The 27,325-nt window shown below is 34.5% G+C and overlaps 5 protein-coding genes and 2 non-coding genes across 7 annotated transcripts; 5 read left to right on the top strand and 2 right to left on the bottom strand.

Annotated features, from left to right (window-relative positions):
* Positions 1-237: 237 nt before the first annotated feature.
* On the bottom strand, positions 238-397 carry LOC118059231 (U1 spliceosomal RNA). The gene has a single exon (XR_004689276.2). It is a non-coding gene; the product is annotated as a U1 spliceosomal RNA (small nuclear RNA).
* Positions 398-4,062: 3,665 nt separating this feature from the next.
* LOC118058864 (transcriptional elongation regulator MINIYO) lies at positions 4,063-12,390 on the top strand. Its single transcript, XM_035071641.2, has 10 exons — positions 4,063-4,410; positions 4,804-5,761; positions 6,465-6,592; positions 6,734-6,921; positions 7,039-7,144; positions 7,226-7,486; positions 7,858-8,046; positions 8,178-10,442; positions 11,137-11,346; positions 11,723-12,390. Exons 1-10 carry the CDS (start codon positions 4,177-4,179, stop codon positions 11,924-11,926), a joined length of 4,743 nt encoding a protein of 1,580 aa, XP_034927532.1. The 5' UTR covers positions 4,063-4,176; the 3' UTR covers positions 11,927-12,390.
* A 2,548-nt stretch (positions 12,391-14,938) lies between these two features.
* On the top strand, positions 14,939-16,774 carry LOC118058865 (acetylserotonin O-methyltransferase). Its single transcript, XM_035071643.2, has 2 exons — positions 14,939-15,792; positions 16,159-16,774. The coding sequence occupies exons 1-2, from the start codon at positions 15,022-15,024 to the stop codon at positions 16,453-16,455; spliced, it is 1,068 nt and encodes a 355-aa protein (XP_034927534.1). The 5' UTR covers positions 14,939-15,021; the 3' UTR covers positions 16,456-16,774.
* Positions 16,775-17,700: 926 nt separating this feature from the next.
* On the top strand, positions 17,701-19,519 carry LOC118058863 (acetylserotonin O-methyltransferase). The gene is made up of 2 exons (XM_035071640.2): positions 17,701-18,639; positions 18,886-19,519. The coding sequence occupies exons 1-2, from the start codon at positions 17,872-17,874 to the stop codon at positions 19,180-19,182; spliced, it is 1,065 nt and encodes a 354-aa protein (XP_034927531.1). The 5' UTR covers positions 17,701-17,871; the 3' UTR covers positions 19,183-19,519.
* A 2,918-nt stretch (positions 19,520-22,437) lies between these two features.
* Positions 22,438-22,589, top strand: LOC118059236 (U4 spliceosomal RNA). Its single transcript, XR_004689281.1, has one exon. It is a non-coding gene; the product is annotated as a U4 spliceosomal RNA (small nuclear RNA).
* Positions 22,476-22,853, bottom strand: LOC118059040 (uncharacterized). The gene is given in 3 exon segments (XM_035071847.2): positions 22,476-22,548; positions 22,550-22,633; positions 22,819-22,853. Coding segments are annotated over 3 exon segments (192 nt in total).
* A 1,458-nt stretch (positions 22,854-24,311) lies between these two features.
* On the top strand, positions 24,312-26,639 carry LOC118058862 (heterodimeric geranylgeranyl pyrophosphate synthase small subunit, chloroplastic). Its single transcript, XM_035071638.2, has 2 exons — positions 24,312-24,878; positions 25,650-26,639. Exons 1-2 carry the CDS (start codon positions 24,510-24,512, stop codon positions 26,316-26,318), a joined length of 1,038 nt encoding a protein of 345 aa, XP_034927529.1. The 5' UTR covers positions 24,312-24,509; the 3' UTR covers positions 26,319-26,639.
* Positions 26,640-27,325: the final 686 nt, after the last annotated feature.

Here is a 27,325-nt window from a genome sequence, read left to right as displayed (position 1 = left end):
AAAGTGAATTGATAGAAAAATACAAATTTATTTAAAACTATTAAGATATAGATATTAATTATAATGTTGAAGATTAATTTTTTTGATTAACATCCCATTTTACAGCAAATATCGAGAAGGTTAGAATGGACAAGATTTAAATAAATTTTCGACTCATAATAGATAGACAGGAGCCGTTAAAGACTGAGAGAAGGTTAGCTTACACAAATATTAAATGAATTTTCAACTTTTATTAGACAGGGGCCGCGGCTAGCGCAGGCCCCCTCTACCACAAATTTTGACGTACACTCTCCCACTTGGGGAGATGTTAGACAGGTGCACCTGCTGGGTGCAATGCAAGCCACAAGCCTAGGCCTGAGCCTTATTGATCGCCCAAAGACCCCGTCCAGGTAAGTATGTTGTCATGTCGCCCGTCCATTCTATTTTATCCGCCTTGCGTTCTGTCTTTATTGCTATCTTGCCGATGTGGGATACCAACAACAAACTGTATAAATAAATAACTTTATTGCTATCTTGCTCTTTATATATTTGTAAGGTGCCACGGATAAATAAATTAATAGGATGTAATTTGTTTTTTGGTTTTCAAAGGAATTGAAGAGGAAAGCAGGCAGAACATATGTTTTTAATTTTATATATTTTTGAAAAATACTTTCATCACAATCCAACCAAAATTTTATGTATCCTAAAACTCGGCTGAATCAAACTAATGATCAGTCGATTTAGAATTTGCTTGAGGCTAGATCGGTGCAAAAAAACTTGAAACATATCTATAGCTACAGTTTCCTTGGCACTTGCTAAGTTGCTGCAGAAGTGGGAGAAGGGATTGCAAGAATACCATGTCCGTGAAAGCATCTTTAATTCGGTAAAAAAAAAAACAAGAAGTGGGAAGCATTTTAGAATCCAAGGTAGCCTGGACTTAGTTACTCCACCAAGATCGGAGGGTGGTTTAGGCTTGAAATTCTTTTTTGAAGGAATGGAACTGAGTCTGTGTTGACAAAGGTTCTTTAAGGGTTGCTGGAGGGCAGAGTTGCCTGGGAGCTAAGAATTCCAAATGACCGTAGTTGGAATGGGAAGAAAGTTCTAAAACTGGGGTCTGATTTAGGATTACATATGTGGAGCACAGGTAGGGGAAAGGAAAAAAACATTTGTTTATGGTGGAATCAATGAACCTGGAAGGAGGATCATCAATGAACCTGGCTTGATCGATGCTACAAAAGTTCAGGTCTTTGCACAGATTGAGATGGCCAAGCCAAGATCAGATGCCATGATGAGCATTCAAATCGCTATTTGCAGTAGTGAGGATTCTGTAATATGGAATCCATCCAACCAGCCATCCTTGCTATCATATGCATCAGAATCATTAGTTACATGGTAGCATTCATATCTCATTGTGCATTGTCAAATACCTTGAGCTTTTGAAGGATGCCAGTTCAAGCCCTCACTTTAGAGACATCAAGCCACGTTATAACAACGAAAGCCAACACCACATCCAGAACTGAAAACTGACTCCATGTATCTTGCACAATTGGCTCTTTATAAAACTTATGCTCCTCTCCAAAGATTTCATGCTTGGAGTTTGGAGAACCAGAAGAAAAACACTTCGGCACTTTGCTAGTTCAGGATACAGGATACTGGTTTCTTAAGGACCCAGAAAGTTGATATCCCACATCGGGAAGAGAACACTCACGGCGGGACGGAAGTCATATAAACTACAATGGGTGGGCCCCAGTATTCTCTCAGACTGCGTTTCGGGCAATCGAGGCCCAGGCCTAGTCTGGTAGCCCGCATTGCACTTGGTGGCTGTGCCCAAAGTGGGAGAGCGTGTCAAAATTTGTGGTTTTTAATGACTTTTTTTACTTAAAAAAATAATACAGAAATATCATTTTGTTTGAAAAGCATTTTTAAAATGCTTGTACTGCAATATTAAACACATCATCAGTCCAATGCTTATTTTTACGTGTTCTCTTTTGAGTTGAATAATAAAGAAGCTTGAACAAATCAACTTGGGCAGTGCATCTTCTTTTTTGCTGTTGGTGTGTGTTTTTAAAAAGATTTAAAAAATTTTAGTTTTAAATTATTTTTTTATATTTTAAAATTATTTTGATATTTTGATATCAAAAATAAATTATAAATTATAAAAATATATATTATTTTAATAAAATACAATATCTATTATAATATGAAATACGAATTTAAGCCAGCCAAGTCTAATAAAGCCCTTCATATATTAGTATTTTTTTATAATACCCAATCACACACACATATATATTAAAAAAACTTAGGAATAAATTAAATAAAACACCAAAATTAGGTGAAAAAGATAATCATGTGCAAATAATCTCCTTAGAGGTCAAAAATATCTACACCTACGGATGTTGCGGAAATTTTTCGATTGCTCGTTCAAAAACTATAATCTTTAATTTTGGAATTGAAACTTTTTATATGTGTATATATATATATATATATGTATGTATGTATGTATATATGTTAAAAGCTTTTAAATTTATTCGAAGCTAGTTTAATAAAATATTTTAAAATTTATCTTTTATAATCTATTGGTATAAACATTAACAATTTTAAATTAAATAGTCTCGCCTTAAAAAAAAAAAGTTTGGACAATTACTGATAGAATACAAACCCTGTATTTTTCAATATAAAACGAATAAACCTGGAAAGGTGGATTATTTTGTGAGGTTTTTTTGTCTCGGTAAAAAAGGGGAACTTATACTTGTAAAAAAATTTAAAGTAGTAGAAGATAGAAAAGGAAGAACTAACATCTTATGAGTACTGTGGGGGTGTCTTAGCAAGACCATGGACCTTAAAAGACAAAAATAACGTAAGAGCAGTATAAAAACATGAAATTCAGCAGGTCTTGAATCTGAAAACTCCATGAAAAAGATCAACAAATATATGACTGGAAGATACAATAAACACTATCCACAAACTATACATATGGACATCCCAATCCACTTATAGTAATTTGTTTGGAATTAATTTTCTATTTTAGTTGAATTCGATTATAATGTTTTTTTTTTATTCAATTGCTAAATAAATTGAATTTTATATTTGGAAAAGATAAAATTTAATTTAATTTATTTTTTACATTTTTATTCTATTTTTTCAAGAAGTTTTTTTTTATATATAAAAAGGGTGCCAGACGAGTATCTTGAAAAAAATTTAGTTTTAATATTAAATTTATTATTTTTAAAATTATAAATAAGTGGGGTTGATCTCCTATTTACTTTTAGAATATTTATATAAATTAAATTTTATTTATTTATTTATTAACATATAAGAAGATTTCCGATACGAGATTTCATTAAATTTTTTTAATATAATTCAATTCAAAGTATTCCAAACATATTGCAAACATATAATGTATTGTTTCTTCCTATGACATATCAGTAAATCAGATTGAATTTACGAAAAAAAATTTCAAATGATTAAATTAAAAAAAGTTCAATTATTTAATTTGTTAAATAGAAAAACAAGATCTGAACAAGGTGCAATAACATAATCTTGTCAAGATTTTCAAGGGCATATTAATAGATTGCTTTGAATCCGTGATGTTCACTTCTTCAGAGAATAAACACAATATATGGCAAGACATAGACATGAAGCAATGTTCTAAGTTATCATCCGTGTCGTTTTTGTTCATGTAAAGACTATTTTTCTCGAGAGAGCGTCGAAGATAAAGTTTAGGCTTTTCCTTCGTGTTTTTTTTTGTTTTCCCCTAGGAAGAGATGCATATGATTATAAAAGGTAAGTAAAGGCATGTTTGTTTTTATATTTTAAAAATTATTTATTTTTTTATTAATTTTAAATTAATATATTTTTAGTGTTTTCAAATTATTTTAATATAATAATATTAAAAATAATTTTTAAAAAATAAAAAATATTATTAATATATATTTTAACATAAAAAATTATTTACAAAATATCTACAATCGCAAAACAAGCTCGAAGCTAGACCATTGTATTATTCTACAGAGATTAACCTTGCTTTCGGTTCCACACCAACCTATGTACAAACCCAAGCCCAAAACCACTCCTTCTCTCCTGGCCTCTCTCTATAAAAACCTTCACCGCTAGCCTAAAACTTCGGCTCTCTCTTTTCCTGCCTATGCCCTCTTAATCAAACGAAAAAGAAACAGAAAAGTCGAAAGCATTCTAAACATGGACGTCAACAAGCATAACATTAGTAGAAGGAAAAACCAGACAAATCCCTCAACTTCAACTCAAAAGGTTTTTGGAGCCAAAGAACTAGAAATTGGTGGAAATGATGCTTCACGTTTAATTGGTAGCATTATTGAAAAGGGTATTTCGGAAACCCCACAAAATAAGCCTACTCCTCCTCCTCAGCTCACCGTTTTGCCTTTCCCTGTTGCTCGCCACCGCTCCCATGGTCCTGTAAGCCCTTTTACACAGTCTTTTGCGTTTTAGACTATCAGTTTTCCCAGCTTCAAATTCGAAGCCAATATATTTGACATGCTGGGTCTTGTTTCTTGTTAATGAAAGAAAAGGTCTTGAGCTTTCGAGAAAGTTTTGTGCTTTGGTTTTTGTTTCAGAGCTGGAGAAGAGAAGTAGTTGATCTTGTTAGGGCTAGGATATGGTTTAGCTGAGTTTCTATTGCTTTAGAGCTATTAAAATAATGGGACGTAGTGGATAGTTAAAAAAGTTTTGAATTTCACACAATTTGACCAATCTTGGTGGTTCTTTTGTTTTGTTCTGGTTTTTGATGAAATTATTCATGGTTGCGTGGTGGATGTTTATGAATTTATATGTTGATTTGATTAATTGCAGCATTGGGGTCCGATAAGTAGCAGAAAGGATGGTAATGATGATAATGAGGATGATGGTGAAGAAGATGATGATGATTCTATTTACTCTAATCCAATATCGGCTTTTGCGCATCCAGTAAAGAGGAAGCAGAAAAAGGGTTTGGATCTTAGCCGGTGGAGAGAGTTGGTCCCGAGTGATAATTCATTGGAGATTGACGAGGTAGAAAAAAATAGGGCTGGACTAAAGAAGACAGGAAAATATAGGAAGGATGGAGAAGCAGTAGATCACGTGGAGAATAGAAAGTTGTTAAATGACTCCTTTCGAGCTAGTGAGGTTCCAATGGAAGTGGATATAGAAACGGATTTAAGTTCTTCTATGCCTCCAGCGAAAGTGAAAGAGGCTGTCACTTCTGTAGTTGATATGGAGACAAGTAACCGTGCATTGTCAGGGATGCTAAAGAAGCGAGAGCAGCTCAATCAAAATGTAGTTTCTAGCTCTGGTTTCAATAGTCATGGTAATGAACAAGGGTCTAAGCTTCTCGAGAGTGAGATTGATGCAGAAAATCGTTCCCGGTTGCAGAGCATGTCAGCTGAAGAGATTGCAGAAGCACAGGCTGAGATAATGGAGAAGATGAACCCTGAGTTGTTGAACTTGCTGAAAAAACGTGGCCAAGAAAAACTGAAGAAGAAAAATGTCTCGAGTTCAGACGAGGCTGTCAGTAGTCAAGTGGATAGTATCCCAGTTGGGAATCGCTTGATCAAACACTCAGAGATTTCTCCTCATGCAGGGAGTGAGAGGCCAGAGATGATGACAGCGAATATATCAAAAGACACAAAGAGTGGGCTAGATAACAATTTGCTGCATGATTCAAGCACAACCAGTGGCTGTTTGTGGAATACTTGGAGTGAGAGGGTTGAGGCAGTTAGAGGATTAAGGTTTTCTTTGGAAGGGACTGTTATTGCAGATGAACCCGATACTGGTATGACTAAAGTCTTATTCTTATCCCTTTTGTTGTTAGATTATTTGTTCTTTATCCATATCACCCATTCATTTAAAAAAAAAGACGATGAAAGAAATTCTGATTCTCTAATTTACTCCACAACCTATTGTCATTCAGTTTGTTTGGGTGATATCTTTTTAGTCATATATCATTCTCAGTTTTGTTATCTTTGGTGGATTTATTGAGCATTGAGTAATTAGCAATTACACCTCATCATGCTATTTGATTTACTTAATTGATTGCTGATGGTTCCTCCCATAATCACGAAGGCCAAAACCTGTAGGTTTTGGTATCTTAGGCAAGAAGCTAATCAAGTAGCCAAGTTTAAAATCTTCAGTAGACAATAAGAAGTTCTAATGTCTAACATAATAATAACCCGAGAAAGTTTTGTAGCTCGGTGATCACCTTTGCTCATTGTTTAATGAGCACTTTTAGATATAAAGGTTTTTCAAACTTCCTCACCTTTGGTCACAAACCAGTAGTAATTTTAGTATTCACAGTTCTTCTTTCAAATTTCATGTTAAACCTCTTTGAAAGCATGTTGTTGAACCTGGTTCTGTTATCTGGAATAATAGTAGATTTTTTTTTGCGATAAACTTACATTTTAGATGCGGTCTTTATTTACAGGGGTGGGGTAACAGATGCCGTGTCATGAAATTGAGTATTCTTTTTTGTTTTGTAGGTAATATATCCAGTGACAATGGGCTTAGCGCTGATAATGTAGCTGAACGTGACTTCTTGCGGACTGAGGGAGACCCTGGTGCAGCAGGATACACAATCAAAGAAGCAGTGCAACTTACTAGAAGTGTGGTCAGTTAACATCATTCATAGCTCACCAATTAGTTTTAAGTGAATTAATTTCAAATTTTGGCTTTCTTGAATAAATGGAAAGCAACACCTTATGATTTTTGTTATATGATTCTTGTGCAAAGCTAATTTTGTTAGTTTCAGATTCCGGGACAACGGGCTCTTGCATTGCATCTTCTTGCATCTGTGCTTGATAATGCGATACATGGTATCCAACAAAATAAAGTTGGATCTACTGTGAGCAATGCTAATCAAGTTGACAAGTCAGATGATTGGGAGGCTGTTTGGGCCTTTGCACTTGGCCCTGAACCTGAGCTTGTTTTAGCATTGAGGTTGGTCACTCCAGAATTCTTTTACTGTTTATTGTCACTGCCCTTTGACAATGATGATTGAATCACTTGTTTCATACAATGACACAATAGTAAACTCAATGTTGTTTTGATTTGTAGGATGTGTCTTGATGATAATCACCATTCTGTAGTTTTAGCTTGTGCAAAAGTTATTCAGTCTGCACTCAGTTGTGATTTGAATGAGACTTTCTTTGAGATTTCAGAGGTAAAGTTCTGGACATTTTCTTCGTAGCTGAGCATATCTCTGGCATCAGTTGACTTTGAGTTTGATATATTGTGCTTGCAGAAAATTGCAACTTGTGAGAAGGATATCTTCACTGCTCCTGTTTTTCGAAGCAAACCAGACATTGATGCTGGTTTTCTTCATGGTGGTTTCTGGAAGTATAATGCTAAACCTTCTAATATTATGGCTTTCTCCGAGGATATCGTTGATGATGAGATTGAAGGCAAACACACAATTCAGGATGACATTGCTGTTGCTAGCCAGGATTTTGCTGCAGGTTTGGTTAGGATGGGAATCCTTCATAAGATGCGCTATCTTCTGGAAGTAAGTGTAGTTATATTGACAAGAAAAAAACAACATTTTGTGATTAAAGTTAATGTGGGTGAACTGACTATCACTTCTACAATGTTTTACTTAAGGATGAATTCTGTTGGAGGTCTGTAAAATGGAGATGGATGTGAATTTAGTTTTTTTTTGTTTTTTGCGCTTGTCACAGAATCGTTCTTAGTGCTTCTTTCAGAATAACGGATGTTTGAAATTACTTACACTCAAATCGGAAGACATTTTAGAACCATATGTAATATAGTTTACTCTCTTTTGTTGAATTATCGTGTCCTGCATTATTGATTTAAATGATCGTTCCCTCGTGCATACTTATTGTATTTTGATCTGCAGTTTTCTATGTCCGATTTCAGGCTGACCCTTCTGCTCCTTTGGAAGAATGCATAATTTCTATACTTCTCGGTATAGCAAGGCATTCCTTAACATGTGCAAATGCAATTATGAAGTGTCAAAGGCTTGTCAATATGGTTATCCACAGGTTTACTATGGGAGATAATATAGAAGTTCGCCCTTCTAAAATAAAATCTGTTAGGCTGTTGAAGGTAAGAAGTTTCTGCACATTTCTGAACAGTTATAAATTGGTGCCTGGTCCTATTTATTCTATTGCATGGTTAATGTCTCTAATGCTTCATTCAAGACAGCCATTTTAATGTTCTATTTTGATGTCAAACAGGTGTTGGCTCAATCTGACAAGAACAATTGCATTGAGTTAATAAAGAATGGGTTTGTCCAGGCTATGACATGGCATCTGTATCGGTATACTTCCTCCCTTGATTACTGGCTAAAATCTGGGAAGGAGATCTGTAAACTATCATCAGCTTTGATGGTTGAAGAACTACGTCTTTGGAAGGCCTGCATCCATTATGGGTGCTGTATATCATGCTTTTCAGATATCTTCCCTGCATTGTGCTTGTGGTTGAATCCACCAACATTCACGAAACTTCAAGAGAACAATGTTCTTGGTGAATTTGCTTCAGTCTCTAAGGAGGCATATCTTGTTTTGGAGGCATTGTCTAGAAATCTTCCAAATTTCTATATGCAGAAGCATGCAAGCAATCAGATGTCAGATTGTGCTGGTGATGAACAAGAAAGTTGGTCTTGGAGTTTCGTGACTCCAATGATTGATTTAGCTCTAAAGTGGATAGCATCCTTAAGTGATCCATACATTTCTAAAATCTTTGAGTGGGAGAAAGGAAATAGGAGTGAATTTGTTTTTCAAGATTCATCTATTAGGTCCTTGTTGTGGGTCTATTCAGCTGTCTTGCATATGCTCTCCACATTGCTTGAGAAATTGATCCCAGAGGATGCCTTGAGACTCCAAGGAAGTGGTCAGCATGTGCCATGGTTGCCAGAATTTGTTCCTAAGATTGGACTTGGAGTTGTTAAAAATGGGTTTTTGAGCTTCATTGATGAACTGTGCCATTTGAGACAGCACAGTAACTCTGAAACATCATTAGCTTCTGTTTGTTGCCTCCATGGGCTAATCCGTGTTTTTGTATCCATTGATAATTTGATTCAATTAGCTAAGAGTGGGGTCCATAGTCCACCTTCCCAAGAATACAGATTCTCAGGAGAATCAAAGATACTCGAGGATGGGATACTAAAGAGTTCTTTGGTTGAATTGAAATGTGTCCTTAATCTTTTTATTAAGTTTGTAACATCAGAATGGCACTCTGTGCATTCAATTGAGACATTTGGTAGAGGAGGACCAACTCCAGGGGCAGGAATTGGTTGGGGTGCCTCTGGTGGAGGATTTTGGTCCATGACTGTTTTGTTGGCTCAAACAGATGCGAGAATGCTAACCAGCATGCTAGAAATCTTTCAGAACTTGTCTTCCACAGAAGTTCCAACTGATGAAGAAATGGCATTCGCAATGAACATGATCTCTTCTCTTTTAGGAGTTTTCCTAACCATTGGACCAAGGGATAAGCCTGTTATGAAGAAGGCGCTGGATATTTTGTTTGATGTCCCGGTTCTTAAGTATCTTGACTTCTATACACGGAGATTTCTACAATTGAATGAGAGAGTGAAACTTTTTGGATGGGAATATAAAGAAGAAGACTATGTGTCCTTTAGCAACACATTGGCTTCTCACTTTAAGAATAGATGGTTGTCTGTGAAGAGGAAATTGAAAGCCACACCAGAGGACAATTCTAAGGGAAAATCATCCCTGGAAACTATACATGAGGATCTGGACATATCAGACATGACATGGCAAGATAATCACTTAACTTCTTTGACAGCAGAGTGGGCTCACCAGAGACTGCCGCTTCCCTTGCATTGGTTTCTCAGTCCAATCGCAACCATCTCCAATAACAAACAGGGTTGTCTTCAAAGTTCTTCTGATACACGGAATCCTACTGAGCACACCCATGATACACTTGAAGTTGCTAAAGGTGGGCTTTTCTTTCTACTAGGCCTGGAAACCATGTCCTCTTTCCTGCCTACTGATGCTCCCTCTCCTGTTCGCTTCACACCTTTAATTTGGAAGTTGCATTCTCTATCTGTCATACTACTTAGTGGAATGGGTGTGCTTGAGCATGACAAGAGTAGGGATGTTTATGAAGCCTTGCAAAACCTCTATGGTCAGCTTCTTGATGAATCAAGATCTGTTAGAAGTGCTGAACACTTTTTGGAGGATAATGTAAACGTACTTCCAGAAACTGGGAAGAAATCTTCCTTGGAGTTTTTGAGGTTTCAATCAGAGATTCACGAGAGTTATTCTACATTTCTTGAAACTCTTGTAGAGCAGTTTGCTTCTATATCCTATGGTGATATAATTTTTGGCCGGCAAGTGGCTGTATATTTGCATCGTTGCACTGAAACTCCTGTGAGACTTGCTGCCTGGAATGGATTGACCAATGCTCGTGTTCTTGAAATTCTGCCACCTTTGGAGAAATGCTTTGCTGAGGCAGAAGGCTACCTTGAACCTGTTGAGGTTCAGCTGCTAAACTTGAACTTCTTATATTGGCCATGAATGTATTTTAGTTGAATTTAGTTCTATCTGCAGTCTAGTTCGAGCTTGCATGATTTCCATTCTATATTGCTTGGACTTGGGATCCATATACGACATGGGGTTGTGTCTGACACATGTATGTATGCCCGAGCCAACTATTTTTAAGAACTTTCCTTCATTTCCAGATAATTGGAGTGTCCGAGTGTCCATAGCCATGTCCAAGTGTCCAGTGCTGGACGCAGGTGCTAAGATAAGATGAAGGGTCAAAGCAACACGGGTTTGATTTAATATGAGAATGAAGCTCTTGTCTTTGGCTGCAACTGGTGGAAATTTCAGGAAAAAAAGGGGAAAGAAGATAAATTTTGTGTGTTAGGTTATCTTGAGGTTTATAGGAGATATTAAGTGCATTTTCTCTGTTATAATTTGTCTAGGCAGAAATGATGAGATAGGAACTAAATGCATGGTTGTGTATTGGTTTCGAGAACAAGCACAAGATCTTGCTTTGCTTTTATCTCAGGAATAGTGGTCTTTAGTTTGTCATGTTTGGGCTGGTCTCAAATTTTCACAATTTCAAATAATTTTCGGTCAAGATTTTGCAAGAATTTTAGTATCCAGTAGATTCTGAGTTTAATCAAATAATGCACACTTTTTATTTATGAAACTTGGTCCTTTGCAGGACAATGAAGGCATTCTGGAAGCTTATGTCAAAGCATGGGTTTCTGGTGCTCTTGACAGAGCTGCAACTCGAGGATCAATGGCATTTACCCTGGTTCTACACCACCTTTCATCCTTCATTTTCCTGTTTCATGCCAATGACAAGATAACGCTGCGAAATAAGCTTGCAAAATCTCTTTTGCGAGACTGCTCCAAGAAGCAGAGACATGAGGTATTAAACTTTTCTGGAGGGCGAATTACCTATTGGTTTGGTTCTGATTGAATAAGTAGTTTTCTTGACTTTTGCATATCTAAGCCTTAAACATTGGTGAGACATCATTCAAACAATTCGATATCAAAATCGAAGTGTTTATTTGCTGATATTATCTAGGTGTTTATAATCTTCTAGCAGCCAATTGTTACTCGTTTATTTGACTTGGTAGCAATCTGGAATGACAATCCATTGCTGCCCTTTCTGTATTTGGACAAAACCAGATTTGTTTTGCGGTCAAAATAAATAAAAAACCTGTAAATGGTGAAGATGTTTTCGGTTTAGGAGCGAGCATCAATATGTTTTCTGTATAATAACTATCCAGTTCATGTCACAGGGAATTATGCTGGAATTGGTTCGTTATTACAAGCTATCATCTCGCTTGCCTGAGAAGCCGGAAGGTTTGCCACTGCAGGCCAGTGATATTGAGAAAAGGTTTGAAGTCCTTGTGGAAGCCTGTGACAGAGATTCATCTCTTTTGATTGAGGTGGAGAAATTAAAATCTGCTTTTGTGAAGAAACAGTTTGTTGATAGACTCTGATGTGTACATATATGCAAGAAGATCTCTCTCTCTCTAAAAAGGAAAGGAAAGGCGCTTGAGTAACCTACTATGTGAAGTTCTCAATCATGGATTCATGACAAAATTTTGACCTGTCTCATCAGTAACTTGAAAGGACTGAGCTGTTGATTACTTTATCTGATTATTTTGTGAAGGCACTGTTGGGCAGGGATTGTTTTGGCCCTTCTACTGTGGGAGGGAATTCCTGCAATGGCTCCCTTCAGTTCAGAGTGAAGCCCTTCAATTTCCCATGTCAAACCTTTTGATTTCCAGCATTGCCTAGAAATCCTCCACTTCTTCTTTCTTTCCGAAAAGAGATTATCTTGCAGTTAATTCCATCTCCATCCATCACCATGGCTGTTGCCAGCTGTGTTTAGGTAGTGTTTGAATTATAATGTTGGTTGTTTTATAAAGTGTTTTATTTTAAAAAATATTAAATTTTTTTTAATATTAATATATTTTGAAAGCAAAAATAATCACATATTTTTTCCCCACCGGACATCACATGTGCCCTGAGGTCAGCCAAAAATGGAAACATAAAATGTAGTTTCCCCATATGATATGCTGTGGTAGACCTAATATATTACAAAAATATATTAAAACTGGAAAACAAGATTGGTTGGTGGCCAGCTGATAGCAGCAACTGAGTAGCTTCATGCAGGGAAAAAAAAAGAGAAAAAAAATGGACACTGGAAAAGAAAAAAAAAAATTGGTATGCAGATCCAGCGGACCACATGTTTTGAAATGCAATAGCTTGCTCGAGGAATTCTTATACTCTGCTCTATAATTATATATAAAAGTATAAACTTGAACCAATGATTAAGCAATAATATATTGAATGGAAATCTTATAGTGCTTTATATATATTACTGTTTAAGATTTGTTTTGGAGTTTGATAGATTTTTAAAATGTTTTTTATTTGAAAAAATATTAAAACGTTTCAAAAGCCTAAAAAATTTAACATATTTAGATAGTGTTTTTTGTTGTTTTTTAATATTAATATATTTTGAAAGCAAAAGTAAACACGTTTTTTCTCTCCCCACTGGACATACCACGTGCCCTGAGGTCAGCCAAAACTGGAAAGATAAATGTAGTGTCCCCATATGATGTGCTCTAGCCAGCCTGGTTGGTGTCCAGTTGTCAGCAGCAATTGAGGACCTCATGTAGGGGGGAAAAAGAGTAGAAAAATAATGAACACGTTAAAAAAAGAAAGAAAGAGAGAGAGAAGTACGTAGAGCAAGCAAACCACATGTTTTCGCGAGCATATTTAAAATTATCATTATTATTATTTTTTAAAATATTTTTTATTTAAAAATATATTAAAATAATATTTTTTTATTTTAAAAAATTATTTTTAATATTAGCATACCAAAATAATCTAAAACTATTAAAAATATATTAATTTAAAATAAATAAAAAAAAATTTTCAAATTTCCAAAAACAAATAAAGTTGTGTCTAATGCAAATAGCTTGCTAAAGGAATTCTTATACTCTTGTACTAAGGGTGTCAAATATATTTTATTTTATTTGATATAAAAAATATAATATAAACTTGGATTGTAGATTTAGATTATAAAATTATAAATAATTTTTAATTAATTATATATTAACAATTCCAGCTAAAAATTAAATTACATTAAAATATGATAAAATGAGTCAACAATGTTATAATCAATTAGTGATCTAAATAAAATAAGAAAGCTAAATAATATGAATCAATAAATTAATGACAAGAATAAATAAAAAGTCCTATAACAAAACTTTTCAATACAAGAGAATTACTGAATGGTAGGAAGTATACATGAACCTGGTGACAACTTGATTGTTCCCATCATAAAACAGACCTATTTTAGGTTACAAGTTAATGAGTCTAAGTCAATAATTAACTAATATAAATTCAATAATAAAATAAACCCCTAAATAATGTCTAATGTATTATAAAAAATTCAAATTAAAAATAATTATTCAAAATAAATAAATAATTAAATAAAATAGAATAATAAAAAAGTCTTAATTTTATGTAATCCAAATCTCTAATTTTTGTATATTCTTGGCAGACTTGATTCTTATTTTCAAACATGTCATTCTTTTCATTTAGATAAATTACTGGGCCTACGATATATAGTTGGAAAGTTTCAATATTTAGCTTACAACCCAACTTTAATCGCAACAAAATTCCACTGATAGCTCCAGATATGCCCAAACAATATATGAAGATCTAGTTTTACATATTTAACAACATTCGTCTACCAAATTTGACCCTCTAAACTATTATGTTTTCAAAATTCATTTGACCTGAAAAATTATCACAATATATTTTCATATGTCTAAGATTTCTCTGTAAAATTTCAACTTTATCTAATATACGGTTTGGAAGATATACTCAATCTTGTAAATTTGATCAGCAAACATTTTAAAGCCAATTTTAAACATGACTTGGTTCATATCATAAATTTAGTAAACTTGTAAAATTAGACTGAGTTTATCGAGTTCACCGATTTTATACGAGTTAAGTTTAATTTTATTGATTTTGAATTTTTAGTCTGATTTTACACATTAGATATATATTAACTCGTAAAATCATATAATTTTATAAGTTAATTCACGATTTTAATATAATTATATATAAAAAAACATGTAATGTAAATAACTTGCTAGAGGAATTCTTATGCTCTCTGCTATATAATTAGTTAATTTAAGGTCTGTTTTGAAGTTTGATAGGTTTGTAAAATGTTTTTTATTCAAAAATATATTAAAATAATAAATATTTTGTTTTAATTTATTTCTATATCATAACATCTAAAATACCTAAAACATTTAACTTAAAACTAAAAGATATTCAATTTTTTTAAAAAATATAACTGATAAGTAATGCTAAGATAATGCCAAACAGGTCAGGATCGTGAGCGGATCTTACTGATGTAACGTATGTTATAATGTGGTCCTGTTTTGGCAAATATATAATTGAAGCTTCAGCTTGGAAGCTTTTGTGCATAATCAAGAAAACCCAAGACCATTGTGTGTGTGTGTGTGTGTGTGTGTGTGTGTGTGAGAGAGAGAGAGAGAGAGAGAGAGAGATGGGATCAGTGACAAAAATAGATGAAGAAATAAGAGAAGATGAAGAAGAGGCACAAGCAAAAGTTGAAATATGGAAATACATATTTGGCTTTACTAATATGGCAGTTGTGAAGTGTGCCATTGAGCTTGGAATAGCTGATGCCATTGAAAACAATGAAGGCCCTATGACACTATCAGAGCTATCATCCTCACTTGGATGTGCTCCTTCCTCTCTTTACCGCATTATGAGGTTCTTAGTCCATCACAGCATTTTCAAAGAGAAACCTTCCAGCCAAGGCACCACGGTTTATGTACAGACAGCACTTTCTCGCCGGCTACTTAAGAAGGGAGAAAAGAGCATGGTTGGTCTTCTTTTGTTTGAGAGCAGCCATGTAATGATGGCACCATGGCATAATCTTAGTTCCCGTGTCCTGAACGATAACAACTCACCATTTGAGGGGGCTCATGGAGATGATATATGGAAATATGCGTTGGCAAATCCAGCTCACAGCAAGCTCATTGATGATGCAATGGCTTGTGATGCTAAGCTGGTAGTGCCAGAAATAGTTGAAGGTTGTCCAGAGGTGTTTGATGGGGTTAAAACTTTGGTGGATGTTGGTGGGGGTAACGGGACTACTTTGCAGATGCTGGTTAAGGCTTTTCCTTGTATCCAGGGCATAAACTTTGATCTTCCCCACGTTGTTTCCGCTGCTCCAGAATCTGAAGGAGTTCAGCATGTTGGTGGTGACTTTTTTCAGAGTGTTCCAAAGGCTGATGCTGCTTTCCTAATGGTTAGTAATAAATACAAGTTTTTTTTTCCTCCAAAATTAGGACATTGATGATGAAAGAATCAAGTTAATAGCTGACCTTTGTCCGATTGTTCAAGTGCCTTGTCAACGCTTCAGGGAATAATATTATTCACTCACTATACTTGCTAGCTTATTGGAACAAGTCCAAATGGCTAGATTTCCTCCTCCCACCTCCCCATTTCCTACTAACTTTCTGTGCAGAAAGGCATTAATTAGAAGCTAGAATCAGAAGTTGGTCAACTGGCTTGGGAAAGTTATCGGTTTCCAAGTCTGAATTCAAAGAATTTGTTCAATGATATCTATCACTGATGCATAGGTAATTGACCTGTTTTTTTCCTCCTATTGCAGTGGGTTCTTCATGACTGGAACGATGAAGAGTGCATCCAAATCCTGAAAAACTGTAAGGAAGCTATACAGAGTGACAAGGGGAAGGTGATAATTGTTGAAGCTGTGGTTGGTGAAGAGAAAGGCGACAAGCTTGAATTTGTGAGGCTAATGTTAGACATGGTAATGATGTCTCATACCGACGCAGGCAAAGAAAGGACCTCCAAGGAATGGGAATACGTTCTCAAGGAGGCTGGCTTTAGCAGCTACACCATAAAACCAATTCGTGCAGTGCAATCTGTCATTGTTGCTTCCCCTTGATCTCCACAGTGATTTAAGAATTAATAATTATGAAGTTAATTTGTATTTCAGTAAAGCTCAGTACTCTAATGACGCTTCTACTTGTACCCTGCCTTGTATTGTAAGAATGGCTGCTGGCTACTGCATGCTGTTTAATGTTTTCTATGTTCAAAATCAGTCTTCTACGTCTGCTTGTTCTATATCTTCATCTGGGAAGACTCTGTATACCTGGCAGGATTCCTGATGTTGTAGATTGTCATTCATAGAGGTCACTGTTCCATATCAAAAGATCAAAAGAAAAGAAGTCACTTCTATGATGAGTCCCTTGTTTGCTTTATTATGGAAGAATATTTTCACTCTCGTGATTAGCGAACAAGAGCTGAACTTGGAATGTTGACAAAATCTTTGCGGTTGCGGCAGCGGGCTACCATTGAATTATTGACAAGGTGTGTCTATTGCTAGTTGAAAGTTGGATCACTGTTTTTGTCAGCCTTTCTAAAGTGGCCATTACTATGCCATCCCTAACCTCTGGAAGCCAGCTTTCACAAACTCTTAAAATTATGTCTTTTACCTACCGACGAAGTTTTTTTTAAAATCCAAATAGTTTAGAAATAGGAATGCATAACCGGTTACTTAAATAATCATAGCAATCTAAACAGTGCTTGGAAGGCCAAAATGATTTATAATTAATGCTTGTAAAAAGTTTTTTTTTAATAAAGATAATATTTTTTAATGTTTAAATAAGTATTTTTTTAAAAAAAATACAATAATTTTTTTAAAAAATATATATATATATAGTAGAGAATAAAGATTTTAAATCTTTGTTTTGATTATTTTCACGAGCATGTCCAGAATAATGATCTGCTCATTTCTTTGGACATGTCCAGAGAGGAGCTCTTGAATATATATGGAGCTTGATATATTGTTAAGCCTAGTGTACTGAGATTTGACATACTGTCATGCCTAAAATTTATATTTGTAAATTTTTCTTGTTGTGATATTATACTATGATAAAAGTCGATTCATTATCTACCGATTGGCACATGAAATATACTGCCCAGCTTAATTTGACTGGATTTGTTGTCTTGCTAACATGATTAAAGCCATAGTGGGACTTTATCATCGAAAGATTTGAAAGGATAATGTTATTAAATTGATTTGGGGAAAAAGACATGGACCCACGTATTCATGCATAATTGAACTTAAACAACAACGTGAATCATACCCGGAACTTGTCCAAACAAGCAGTCAATTTCATACAAAAAAAAAAACAATATGAAAGTGGTAGCGTAGGAGAATATATTGCTAGTTTAATCTGAAACTACTGTCCGAAAATATATCCGTATCTTATCATAGATTTGGGGATTCAAACTGAAGTTTTTCTTAAGGATTTCATTGATAAATTCAAAGGGAAAGATTTGCACAAATAAAAGAGAGATGGAGAGGACATCAAGAGATTCAGAAATGAAAGAGGAAGAAGATGTGCAGGCAGGAGTCGACATATGGAAATATGTACTAGGGTTTGCTGGTATTGCTGTAGTTAAGTGTGCTATTGAGCTTGGAATAGCAGAAGCCATCGAAAACCATGAGGGTCCTATGGCATTATCAGAGCTATCATCCACCCTAGGATGTGTTCCATTCTCTCTTGATCGCATCATGCGGTTCTTGGTGCATCACCATTTTTTCAAAGAGGAACCAACTATCCAAGGCACCGCAGGTTATGTGCACACACCTCTTTCTCGTCGTTTACTTAGGCAGGGAGAAGACAGCATGGCTGATTATATTTTGTTGGAGAGCAGCCCTGTGATGCTAGCACCATGGCATCATCTAAGTTCCCGTGTTCGAGTAAATGGGACTGCAGCATTTGAAGCGGCTTATGGCGGTGACATATGGAAATATGCAGCTGCAAATCCTGCTTTCAACAGGCTAATTAACGATGCCATGGCTTGTGATGCTAGATTGGCAGTGTCTGCTATAATTGAAAGCTGTCCAAAGCTGTTTGATACTGGAATAAAAACTTTGGTAGATGTTGGTGGTGGTAATGGGACTGCTTTGGGAAAGTTTGTCAAGGCTTTTCCTTGGATTGAAGGCATCAACTTTGATCTTCCTCATGTTGTGTCTGTTGCAGCGAAATGTGAAGGAGTAAAGCAAGTTGGAGGAGATATGTTCGACAGTGTTCCAAAGGCTGATGCTGTTTTTATCATGGTTAGTGTATTTTCCTTGAATTAATCACCTAACCAAAAATTTCAGCTGCAACTTGGTTTATTATTGGGCCAAATCAAGATAGGGTAGATTTCGGCTTATTCTTATGATTAATCTTCTTTGGTTTCTGCATTAATCTCAACCAATAATTCCAATCAAATACGTCCCGCTAAAAATTAGTCTTTTATACGAATATAATTTCTTTGTTTCTGATCACACCTCTGTTGGCATTTACTGTACAAACTGCAGAAGGTTTTGCAGGACTGGAACAATGATGATTGTGTCCGAATTCTTAAAAAATGTAAAGAAGCTATTCCAAAGGACAAAGGGAAGGTCATTATTGTTGAAACTGTGATTGGAGAAGAGAAACAGGACAGTTTTGAGTTTGTGAGGTTGATGAAAGACATGGCAATGATGGCTTTCACCAACTCAGGAAAGGAGAGGACCTCTGAGGAATGGGATTGTGTCCTCAAGGAGGCTGGATTTAGCAGCTACAACATCAAACCAATTCGGGCTGTGCAAGCTGTCATCGAGGCTTTCCCTTAATTCACAAAGCAATTTCAGAACGTGTATTTGTAGTTTGCCTAGTCCAAGTTCGCTTAGATGACGTGTTTTCTTTGTCAAAAGCAGGCTCCTACATGGATTGCTTGTTTTCTATGTTCAAAAGTGTCAATTTCTCATCATTTTTCAGTTTTCCTTTGCAAAAATTTCTGATAGGATCTGTGAAGTCATGGGCTGTCATTCATAGAGGTACTTCTGCCATCCTAGTAGAAGGTGATTCAACCTTTATGGTGAAGCCCTCTGTTTGCTCATATTCAACACTTGTTCTGCGAAAATAACCAAATTTGCAATGTTGAAAATATATTGTGTGGAGTTCCGACAAGGTGCATCTATTGCTGGTTAAAACACCATTGTATTCAGCCCTTCTACGGAGGGAATTTCAGGAAGAGTCCTTCGGGGTGAAGCCATAAAATGCAAGTTCATATGATCCCTAGCTGCAACCCCATCTGGTTGTTGGGTTCATCTCACTATTTTCTTAATAATACAGAAAGCACATAACTCTAAGCACAAGTTAAGACATCGATTGTCGGCATCAGAGTTCTCAAAATGTCTTTTCATGGCTAGTATATCTTCCTTGAATAAATCACCTAGTCGTGTGAGTTTGTAAAATGACCAACTGAGATCTCAAAATGATTTTGAGTCAATAGAGAAAGGAAGCTGGTGACCTTTGCATCTTTGGGATGCAGTAGATGTTGCAGGCTGGCATTTGAAAAAGGAAAGATTAGACGGAAACAATCTTAATCTTGGTTATGATCATTTAACTTCAACAATTTCATAAATACACATGCAAAGAATCAAAATCTTTACTAATTCTCAAGGAATTCTTTGTCTTCTGATTTTCTTATTGCTGTCCAAAGGCTGGTCATATTGCTGTTTTCATCATTATTTATACATTCTTTCATGAAACCTATATGCTAGCTCTTCAAGTCTTATTCATTAAATTTAGCTTGGCTTGACGGGCTGACTTAACAAGCTTTGGAGTCGGGTTCAGACTTAATTTTAATTTTTGATTTAACTAAATCTAAGTGACTCAATATATTGATACCTGGAAAAAATTATTAAGGTTCACAAAATATCATTGAAAAGTGTGTTTTTCACATTTAAAAGTAATAATTAAATTGAAAAAAAATTCTATATCTCTATCTTAATTTGCAATTTTCTTTTGTTTTTATCCATGCTATTCCATAAGTTCTTAAAAGAGTTTAATTTGTAAATGGTTATAATTATAATATCTATGGAGAAGATCACGTCAAGTTAAAGAAAAAAGCATTCCACACCACTTAATTAGTGGGAATGCTTGTACACCCAACTACTCGATCGTCCATTTTGATGAAACCACATCACTAGCGCAATGGCATTCGAGCCGGTCGCTGATCAAAGACCTCCTGCGGTGGGCCTGTGGCCATTCCATTTCTGTCAGCTAAGTTTGCAGCAAAATCTGAAGAACGAGGCTTTATCGCAAGCTGGTGACCACACGAGTAAGTACTCAACCGCCTATCAACTAGAGGGTTTCTAGCTCATATATACAGAGCCTGGATGCAGGAGTTTGCTGGCCATTAATTCTTTACAAATCAGTCATCTCTCTCCCTCCCACAAATCTCTCTAATGATGTCTAAAGTCATAAACTGATTGTTTGACAGAAGCGCTTCACTGACCAAATTCTCCAAATCAATGGCTGATAAACCATCTGGTCTGGTGGCCTCTTGAGCTTTTTTTTTCCACTCACGAGTCTTTTCTCCTTCCACTTCTTTCTCTGTGAAATCATTGTCGATTTCCATGTCCACTCTCCATTGCTTGCAGCACATCTACAAATCAACGAGTTGTAGATATGCTTGCCATGCAGGGAATGGACAGTTGGTTTGGAGATTGATAGTGTTGTCAACAGGGAAGACGGGGAAGACTGTTTAGCTTGAGGAATCAAGGAGAGAAGGGCAAGAAAACGAGGGAAAAGGTCAAGCTGAAAAAAAAAAAGCTGAAGATAAGAGAAAAACATAGATTGTATTATGCATAGCACCCCTGATGAAAAAAACTCAGTTCCGTTTCTGGTTATATCTTACACAAATTAAAAAGAAAATAAGAGAGTAAATTGCTCTAGTGAAAAAGATATAATCCTCGTAATAATACATTCCAAGTATTATATAGATTCTTGGTCAATAAAGAAGTGTTTGATTATTACATTGAAATAAATAAATAAAAGATTTAAATATATTTAATTGAAAAAATAAAGATAAAAATATAAAATAAATTTATTTCTAAAATAATTTTAAAATGAACTATTATACTTTTAAAACAGATAACAGAAAATACAAAAAAAAAAAAGTTTTCTAAAACTATATATATTATAAAGTACTGTGTGTCACTATTAAATCTAATTTATCTTCAACTCTTGTTTTATTTTGTTCTAATTATCCCAATTATTTTTTTATTGCAAAACAGTATTAAAATATTATCTAAAAATATGTTTAATTTTGTCACTACCTAAGAATTTTTTAATAGTTATGAGAAGAGAATTAAGTGGTATAGTCGCCCTCGCAAGCTCTCACTCGTTAAAAGAAAGAAAAGGAAAAAGCGAATTATATTAGATAAACTTTCTTAAAAAAAGAAAAGAAAAAACTGAAAACGTGCATTTAAATATATGTGCCTGGGAAAATGCTTAGGAAAGTCCTCGAAATTAATCCCTCAATTATTCACAGTATATCAACTGGATACTCAAACAACAAATTTTCCTAATTGGGATAAAGTTTTCAACGTTATCCATTAAATAGCATATGTTATACAATAAGACGGCGTCTTGTTTAATTGTTTTGGTAAAATCTGACATTTTTTTGTTAAATAATGGGAAGATTCTAGACTGTGATCAAATTGAATATATATTAAAACCGAATATTTTTAGAATTAGTATAATATTTGGTAATGATTATTTTTTTAAAAATATTTTTATTTGAAAATATATTAAAATAATATTTTTTTTATTTTTAATATTGACACATCAAAATTATATAAAAATAATTTAAGAAAAAAAATAAAAATAAAAAGATAAATCAATTGCAATCTTCCTGCAAAAGGGAGCAATTTAGTTGCCCAATGTTGAAGCTTTGCTGGAATCTTACGATAAAAAGACCAGTTCGTAGCTGGACTGCAGGCCTGAACTCTCGGTGTTCTAATCCCACATCGACAAGACATAAAGTAGAGAAACAAATGGTGCACTATAAAAATGAACGCGTGTCTGCGGATTAAGCTATCTTTGCGCTTGGGGCAATGACGCAGCTAGTGAGGTTCTAACCGAGGCGCGTCAATTGCTGGTTGAAAACTATTTCCAAACCCCCTCTTAGGCCTGGGTTTGGCCCAGTGCCTTCGAGAATTTCTGGAAGGGCTCCCTTCGGGGTAAAGCCCTACAAATTTAAGTTCAAATCTTGTAGGTGATGTTTTAGGGTACCTGATGTGATCATAAGTTATCTGATCATGTAATCAAGAATTTTGCGATCATCTTAGGGCTACAAAAATTATCTAGTTGACGGAACAGCATGAAATAAAGAAGGATAGTTTAAGTCACAAACGAGTAAATAGCATAACACTGCCATTAGAAGAAGAGCCCATGATAGCAAACTCAGTAGGCCTTACAAGACAGCAATAGGCCCAAGCCCCACAAAGCCCATTTCACAGGGCAAGAGCAGAAACCTCCTAGGCTAAGAACTCGAGAGATTGAACTTGATAGATAGGTCCACACTTTCTAATATTTTTCAATATATATATTAAAAAATAAATGTTAACCTAAAATCTTATACTTCTATGTAATTTTTCCAATAAAAAAAATGCAATGCATTTCCGAAAAGAATAAGAATAAAAACAGTATTATTCAAGTAATCAAGTGGAAGGTTGCCAATTTGCTAGTTCTATTTGCTTGTTCAAGAAACTGAATAGATTTAATTTCAATTAATCTGAAATATTTATGATCATTAAATCATTAAATATTAAAAAAGATAAAACTTAACGGCTAAACCATCGCATAACAAATATGATGATTATGTCAAGACATGCTAACCCATATTCAATGCAACACTCATAATTAGGCTCCGTGAGACTTTTGCCTCCACAAATACACACAGCCGAAACAAAACCAAGCTCGTCATTCATCAGCAATGGTTACATAATTTTTTATAAGATCAACTAACTAAACTATAAAAGCCCATTAAATTACCTTTATCATTACATGAAAACAAGTTCTCTGGTGGTTTTAATTTAGGTTTGTTTATTTACTAGAAAGTAGTTTTTTTAAAAAAATAGTTTTTTTTAAAAAATAAATTCCTGAAAAGTGAATTATTTTTTAATGTTTGGTAATATTATAGAAAATAAATTAAAAAATATTTTTTAGTGGGTTATGTTAGGAAAAATAAACTAGAAAATAATTTATTAATGAATTAATTTTTTTTTCAAGTTTATCTAAATATATATATATATATAATATTTAATATAAAAATTTAATCACTTACAATAAAAAAAATAAAATCTAAAAAGTATAATAATAAATTTTTTTATTATATCCTATATTTATATATAGCTTATTTTATAAAATATAACTTTCTATTATTTTTTAAAAAAAAAACTTATTTTCTTTTTATATTTTATATTCTCGTCTCCATCGTATTTATTTATCCTTCATGTGAATAAAATTTTTACTATTCTATTTGTTATTACCAAAGCACTAAAAAAAAAAAAAAATGAAAAAAACAAGGAAAATGAAATACCAATAAAAAAAAAGCTGTAAGACTTCAAGAGATAGAATGTGTGAATGAGGTGCATGTGGTTCTGTGATTGGTGATAAAATCCCTGTTTTGCTTGTAACAAGAGGAGAAAACACGTTTTTTTTTTTTTACACAAAGGAAAGTGTTTTTCTTGGGATAAAAAAAAAAAAAAAAACTTTCTTGTGGTAAAATATTATTCTTTTTTTAATTAAAATTTAATTTTTCTAGACCAAATTTTTTTTATATTTATCAAACATAAAAAAGTAAGAGAAATAGTTTACAGGAAAATAAATTCCTGAAAACAAATAAAGCCTACTGCTTTCATTCTTTAAAAATATTAAAAAAAATTGACAAAGTGCATTTCCTCTTGCTTAGGTAGCAGCCACTACTCCAACCCATGACACGACAAGTCAATGAAACCTTTTCTCCACTCCCAAATCCCATCCGATCCATCGTAAATGTGCACCGAACTCCATTCAAAGCTCAAACGTTTCCACATTGGAAAAGCAACCTTTGTAGAGGCATTATCAGTGGTTGAGAGAAACACAGGTTCTGTAAAAAAAAAAAAAGATGGCTTTCTCTCTCGCAGCGTTACCATCACCATCTATTACTCTCTATCTCCCTAAAAAAGGCCCAAATCTTTACCCTCCGAAGCTTAACAAAATGTCACCAATTCAGTGTTCTTTATCAGTTTCAACCCATTCAAAAACACCCCAGTTTGATTTAAAGACTTATTGGACAACTTTGATTCTAGAAATCAATCAGAAGCTTGACCAAGCCGTTCCTATTCAGTATCCAGATAAGATTTATGAGGCCATGAGGTATTCTGTTCTTGCTAAAGGTGCTAAAAGAGCCCCTCCTGTTATGTGTGTTGCTGCTTGTGAGCTCTTTGGTGGTAATCGTCATGCTGCCTTCCCTACTGCTTGTGCTCTTGAAATGGTAAGAACCCCCATCTTTGTATTTTGACTCTTTTAGTATGGTTTTTAATTTGATTTGGTTTTTGAATTTTTTTTAATGCTGTTTAATTAATTATATTTTTTTAGGAACTTAATCAAGAAAGGAATTGAATTTGATGCTGTTAGGTTCTTGATGATGTCTAATTAGTGTAGGGTCAAGTGGGTTGGGTAGGTTCTTTGATCGCACTCTTTAACATTTTTATATGGGTTTTCATGATGACTGTTCTGCTTTAGATGTCAAATAGCAAATATGAAGTTTCGGTTGGTGCTAGTCTTGTTTTTTAGTTTGTCTTCTAGAAGCTGTCCGAGGAATCTTACTGAAAACTCTAATCTTGAGTTAGCAGGACTGATGATGCTATGATGTCCTATTATGTTGAGCAACTTTATGTTTTAAGGTGTTGAATATTGGATATGTGATAAAGATATTGTTCTTTTTGTGGAATCTTTTCATTTAAGGAAGGATTCAGGGTACTTCTCTTTAGGTAGAAATATTTTGATTTAAGTTTGTTCTGCATAGCAGAATCAGAGAGTAAATATGGAATTGCTTTTAACTGCTGGTTCCAATACTGAGGAACAACTCTGTTTATAAAAAGGAGAATGCTAACTCTTCTTAAGTCACTTGGAGTACTTCCATTGTCTTGGAGGAAAGGGAAAGTGTTGTAGAGGTCTGTCATCTATGTATGCATGACAACTTTGCTGATTTGCAATCACCTTCCTTGTGGTAATTGAATCCATTATCCTCTGGTTTTGACAGGTTCATTCAGCTTCGTTGATTCATGATGACCTTCCCTGCATGGACGATGACCCATCACGTCGAGGCCAGCCTTCAAACCACAAAATTTATGGCGTTGATATGGCAATCCTTGCTGGGGATGCACTCTTCCCTCTTGGCTTTCGCCACATTGTATCCCACACACCTTCTGACCTTGTACCAGAGCCACGACTTCTCAGTGTGATTGCCGAGATTGCTCGTGCTGTGGGGTCCACAGGCATGGCTGCTGGGCAGTTCCTTGACCTTGAGGGTCATCCCAATTCTGTTGAATTTGTTCAGGAGAAGAAATTTGGTGAAATGGGTGAGTGCTCCGCAGTGTGTGGAGGATTGCTAGCCGGTGCCAAGGATGATGAGATACAGAGATTGAGGAGATATGGAAGAGCTGTTGGGGTATTATATCAAGTCGTTGATGACATCTTGGAAGCAAAAAAGATGAAGAGCAAGGTAGATGAGGACAAGAAGAAAAAGAAGGGGAAGAGTTATGTTGCTTTATATGGGGTTGAGAAGGCTATAGAGTTAGCGGAGGAGCTGAGAGCCAAGGCTAAAAAAGAATTGGATGGGTTTGAGAAATATGGTGAGAGTGTATTGCCACTTTATAGCTTCGTGGATTATGCTGCTGATAGAGGTTTCAGTTTTGGTGAGTCAAGTTAGTGATGAGGCTTTAGCCCTATCGTTTTCACACAGTCTCTGTGAAAAGAGGATGGCTTGTTTGGTGGCAAGAGATGCATCTTAGTGACAAACATGATGAGATGCAGCAGCGAACAAGCATTCGAACTTCATCGACAGTGAAAGCTAATTGCAGATAGTCTGCTTCTTATGCTCTTTTTCCGTATAGAGGAGATGCCCTCTTCACCAATCTGGATGGAGAAACCTGCGGGCAAAGTTAGAATTTAATCGCAGATAGCTGAGTGTTTTAATTACCTTTGTATAAATCAGACAAGTAATTCAATAGCTGCAAGTTTACTTTATGGATGACCGGTATTAGTAAAAACTATTTGGGTATTGAAACAAATAAAAAGTTAGTTTAGGGAAGTAAAAATATTGTCTTTAAGTTATTTATCTGTTCTATATAAAAATAACAATTCCAAGATACAACTAAACTTTTTGAAAGAATAAGAAAAAAAAGAATGGAAATATGATTTTTGCACATATATATTAGTGAGAATAAAAGGAAAAGAAAAAAGATACATAAAAAAAAAAAACTAATTTCTCTGAAATATTAAATTTTAAATGTAATTTTTTACATATATTATAAATATCCATAATATTATAGCATTAGAAAGCTTACTAGTAGAGCTTATTTATCATGATTTTCATTTAATTTATTACATAATAAAAATTTATGTTTATAAAAAATTTAGTAGGAAAGTAGTTTTTTCAATATAGAATAAAAATCTTTTTTGTTTTTATTTACTTATAAACTACATAACAATAAACTAAATGGGACAATTGTCTCCTCTATTCTTTTTCAACTTTCAATTACAAGTTTATATCTTATTAAAACCAAATAGTTTAGGGATAAATAAATTAATTGAAATATCTAGAATATTTGAAAAATTTGCCTTGAAATTAACTAAACTTGATCATTTTTTTAGATATTTTTTATTGGCACTTTTTTGCAAGAAATTATTTTGGTTTTAGTTTCAAAAACCAAAAAA

This window comes from Populus alba, chromosome 9, assembly GCF_005239225.2.
Source record: "Populus alba chromosome 9, ASM523922v2, whole genome shotgun sequence".
NCBI classification, from domain to species: domain Eukaryota; kingdom Viridiplantae; phylum Streptophyta; class Magnoliopsida; order Malpighiales; family Salicaceae; genus Populus; species Populus alba.
Note: the sequence above shows the minus strand (reverse complement) of the source record. Positions and strands in the feature narration are given on the sequence as shown.

Coding starts and splice junctions, on each gene's coding strand:
- LOC118058864 (XM_035071641.2), top strand. CDS start 4,177: ATGGACGTCAACAAGCATAACATTAGTAGAAGGAAAAACCAGACAAAT. Junction 4,411..4,803: donor GCCACCGCTCCCATGGTCCT/GTAAGCCCTTTT, acceptor GATTAATTGCAG/CATTGGGGTCCGATAAGTAG. Junction 6,922..7,038: donor GAGCTTGTTTTAGCATTGAG/GTTGGTCACTCC, acceptor TTTGATTTGTAG/GATGTGTCTTGATGATAATC.
- LOC118058865 (XM_035071643.2), top strand. CDS start 15,022: ATGGGATCAGTGACAAAAATAGATGAAGAAATAAGAGAAGATGAAGAA. Junction 15,793..16,158: donor CTGATGCTGCTTTCCTAATG/GTTAGTAATAAA, acceptor CTCCTATTGCAG/TGGGTTCTTCATGACTGGAA.
- LOC118058863 (XM_035071640.2), top strand. CDS start 17,872: ATGGAGAGGACATCAAGAGATTCAGAAATGAAAGAGGAAGAAGATGTG. Junction 18,640..18,885: donor CTGATGCTGTTTTTATCATG/GTTAGTGTATTT, acceptor TACAAACTGCAG/AAGGTTTTGCAGGACTGGAA.
- LOC118058862 (XM_035071638.2), top strand. CDS start 24,510: ATGGCTTTCTCTCTCGCAGCGTTACCATCACCATCTATTACTCTCTAT. Junction 24,879..25,649: donor CTGCTTGTGCTCTTGAAATG/GTAAGAACCCCC, acceptor TGGTTTTGACAG/GTTCATTCAGCTTCGTTGAT.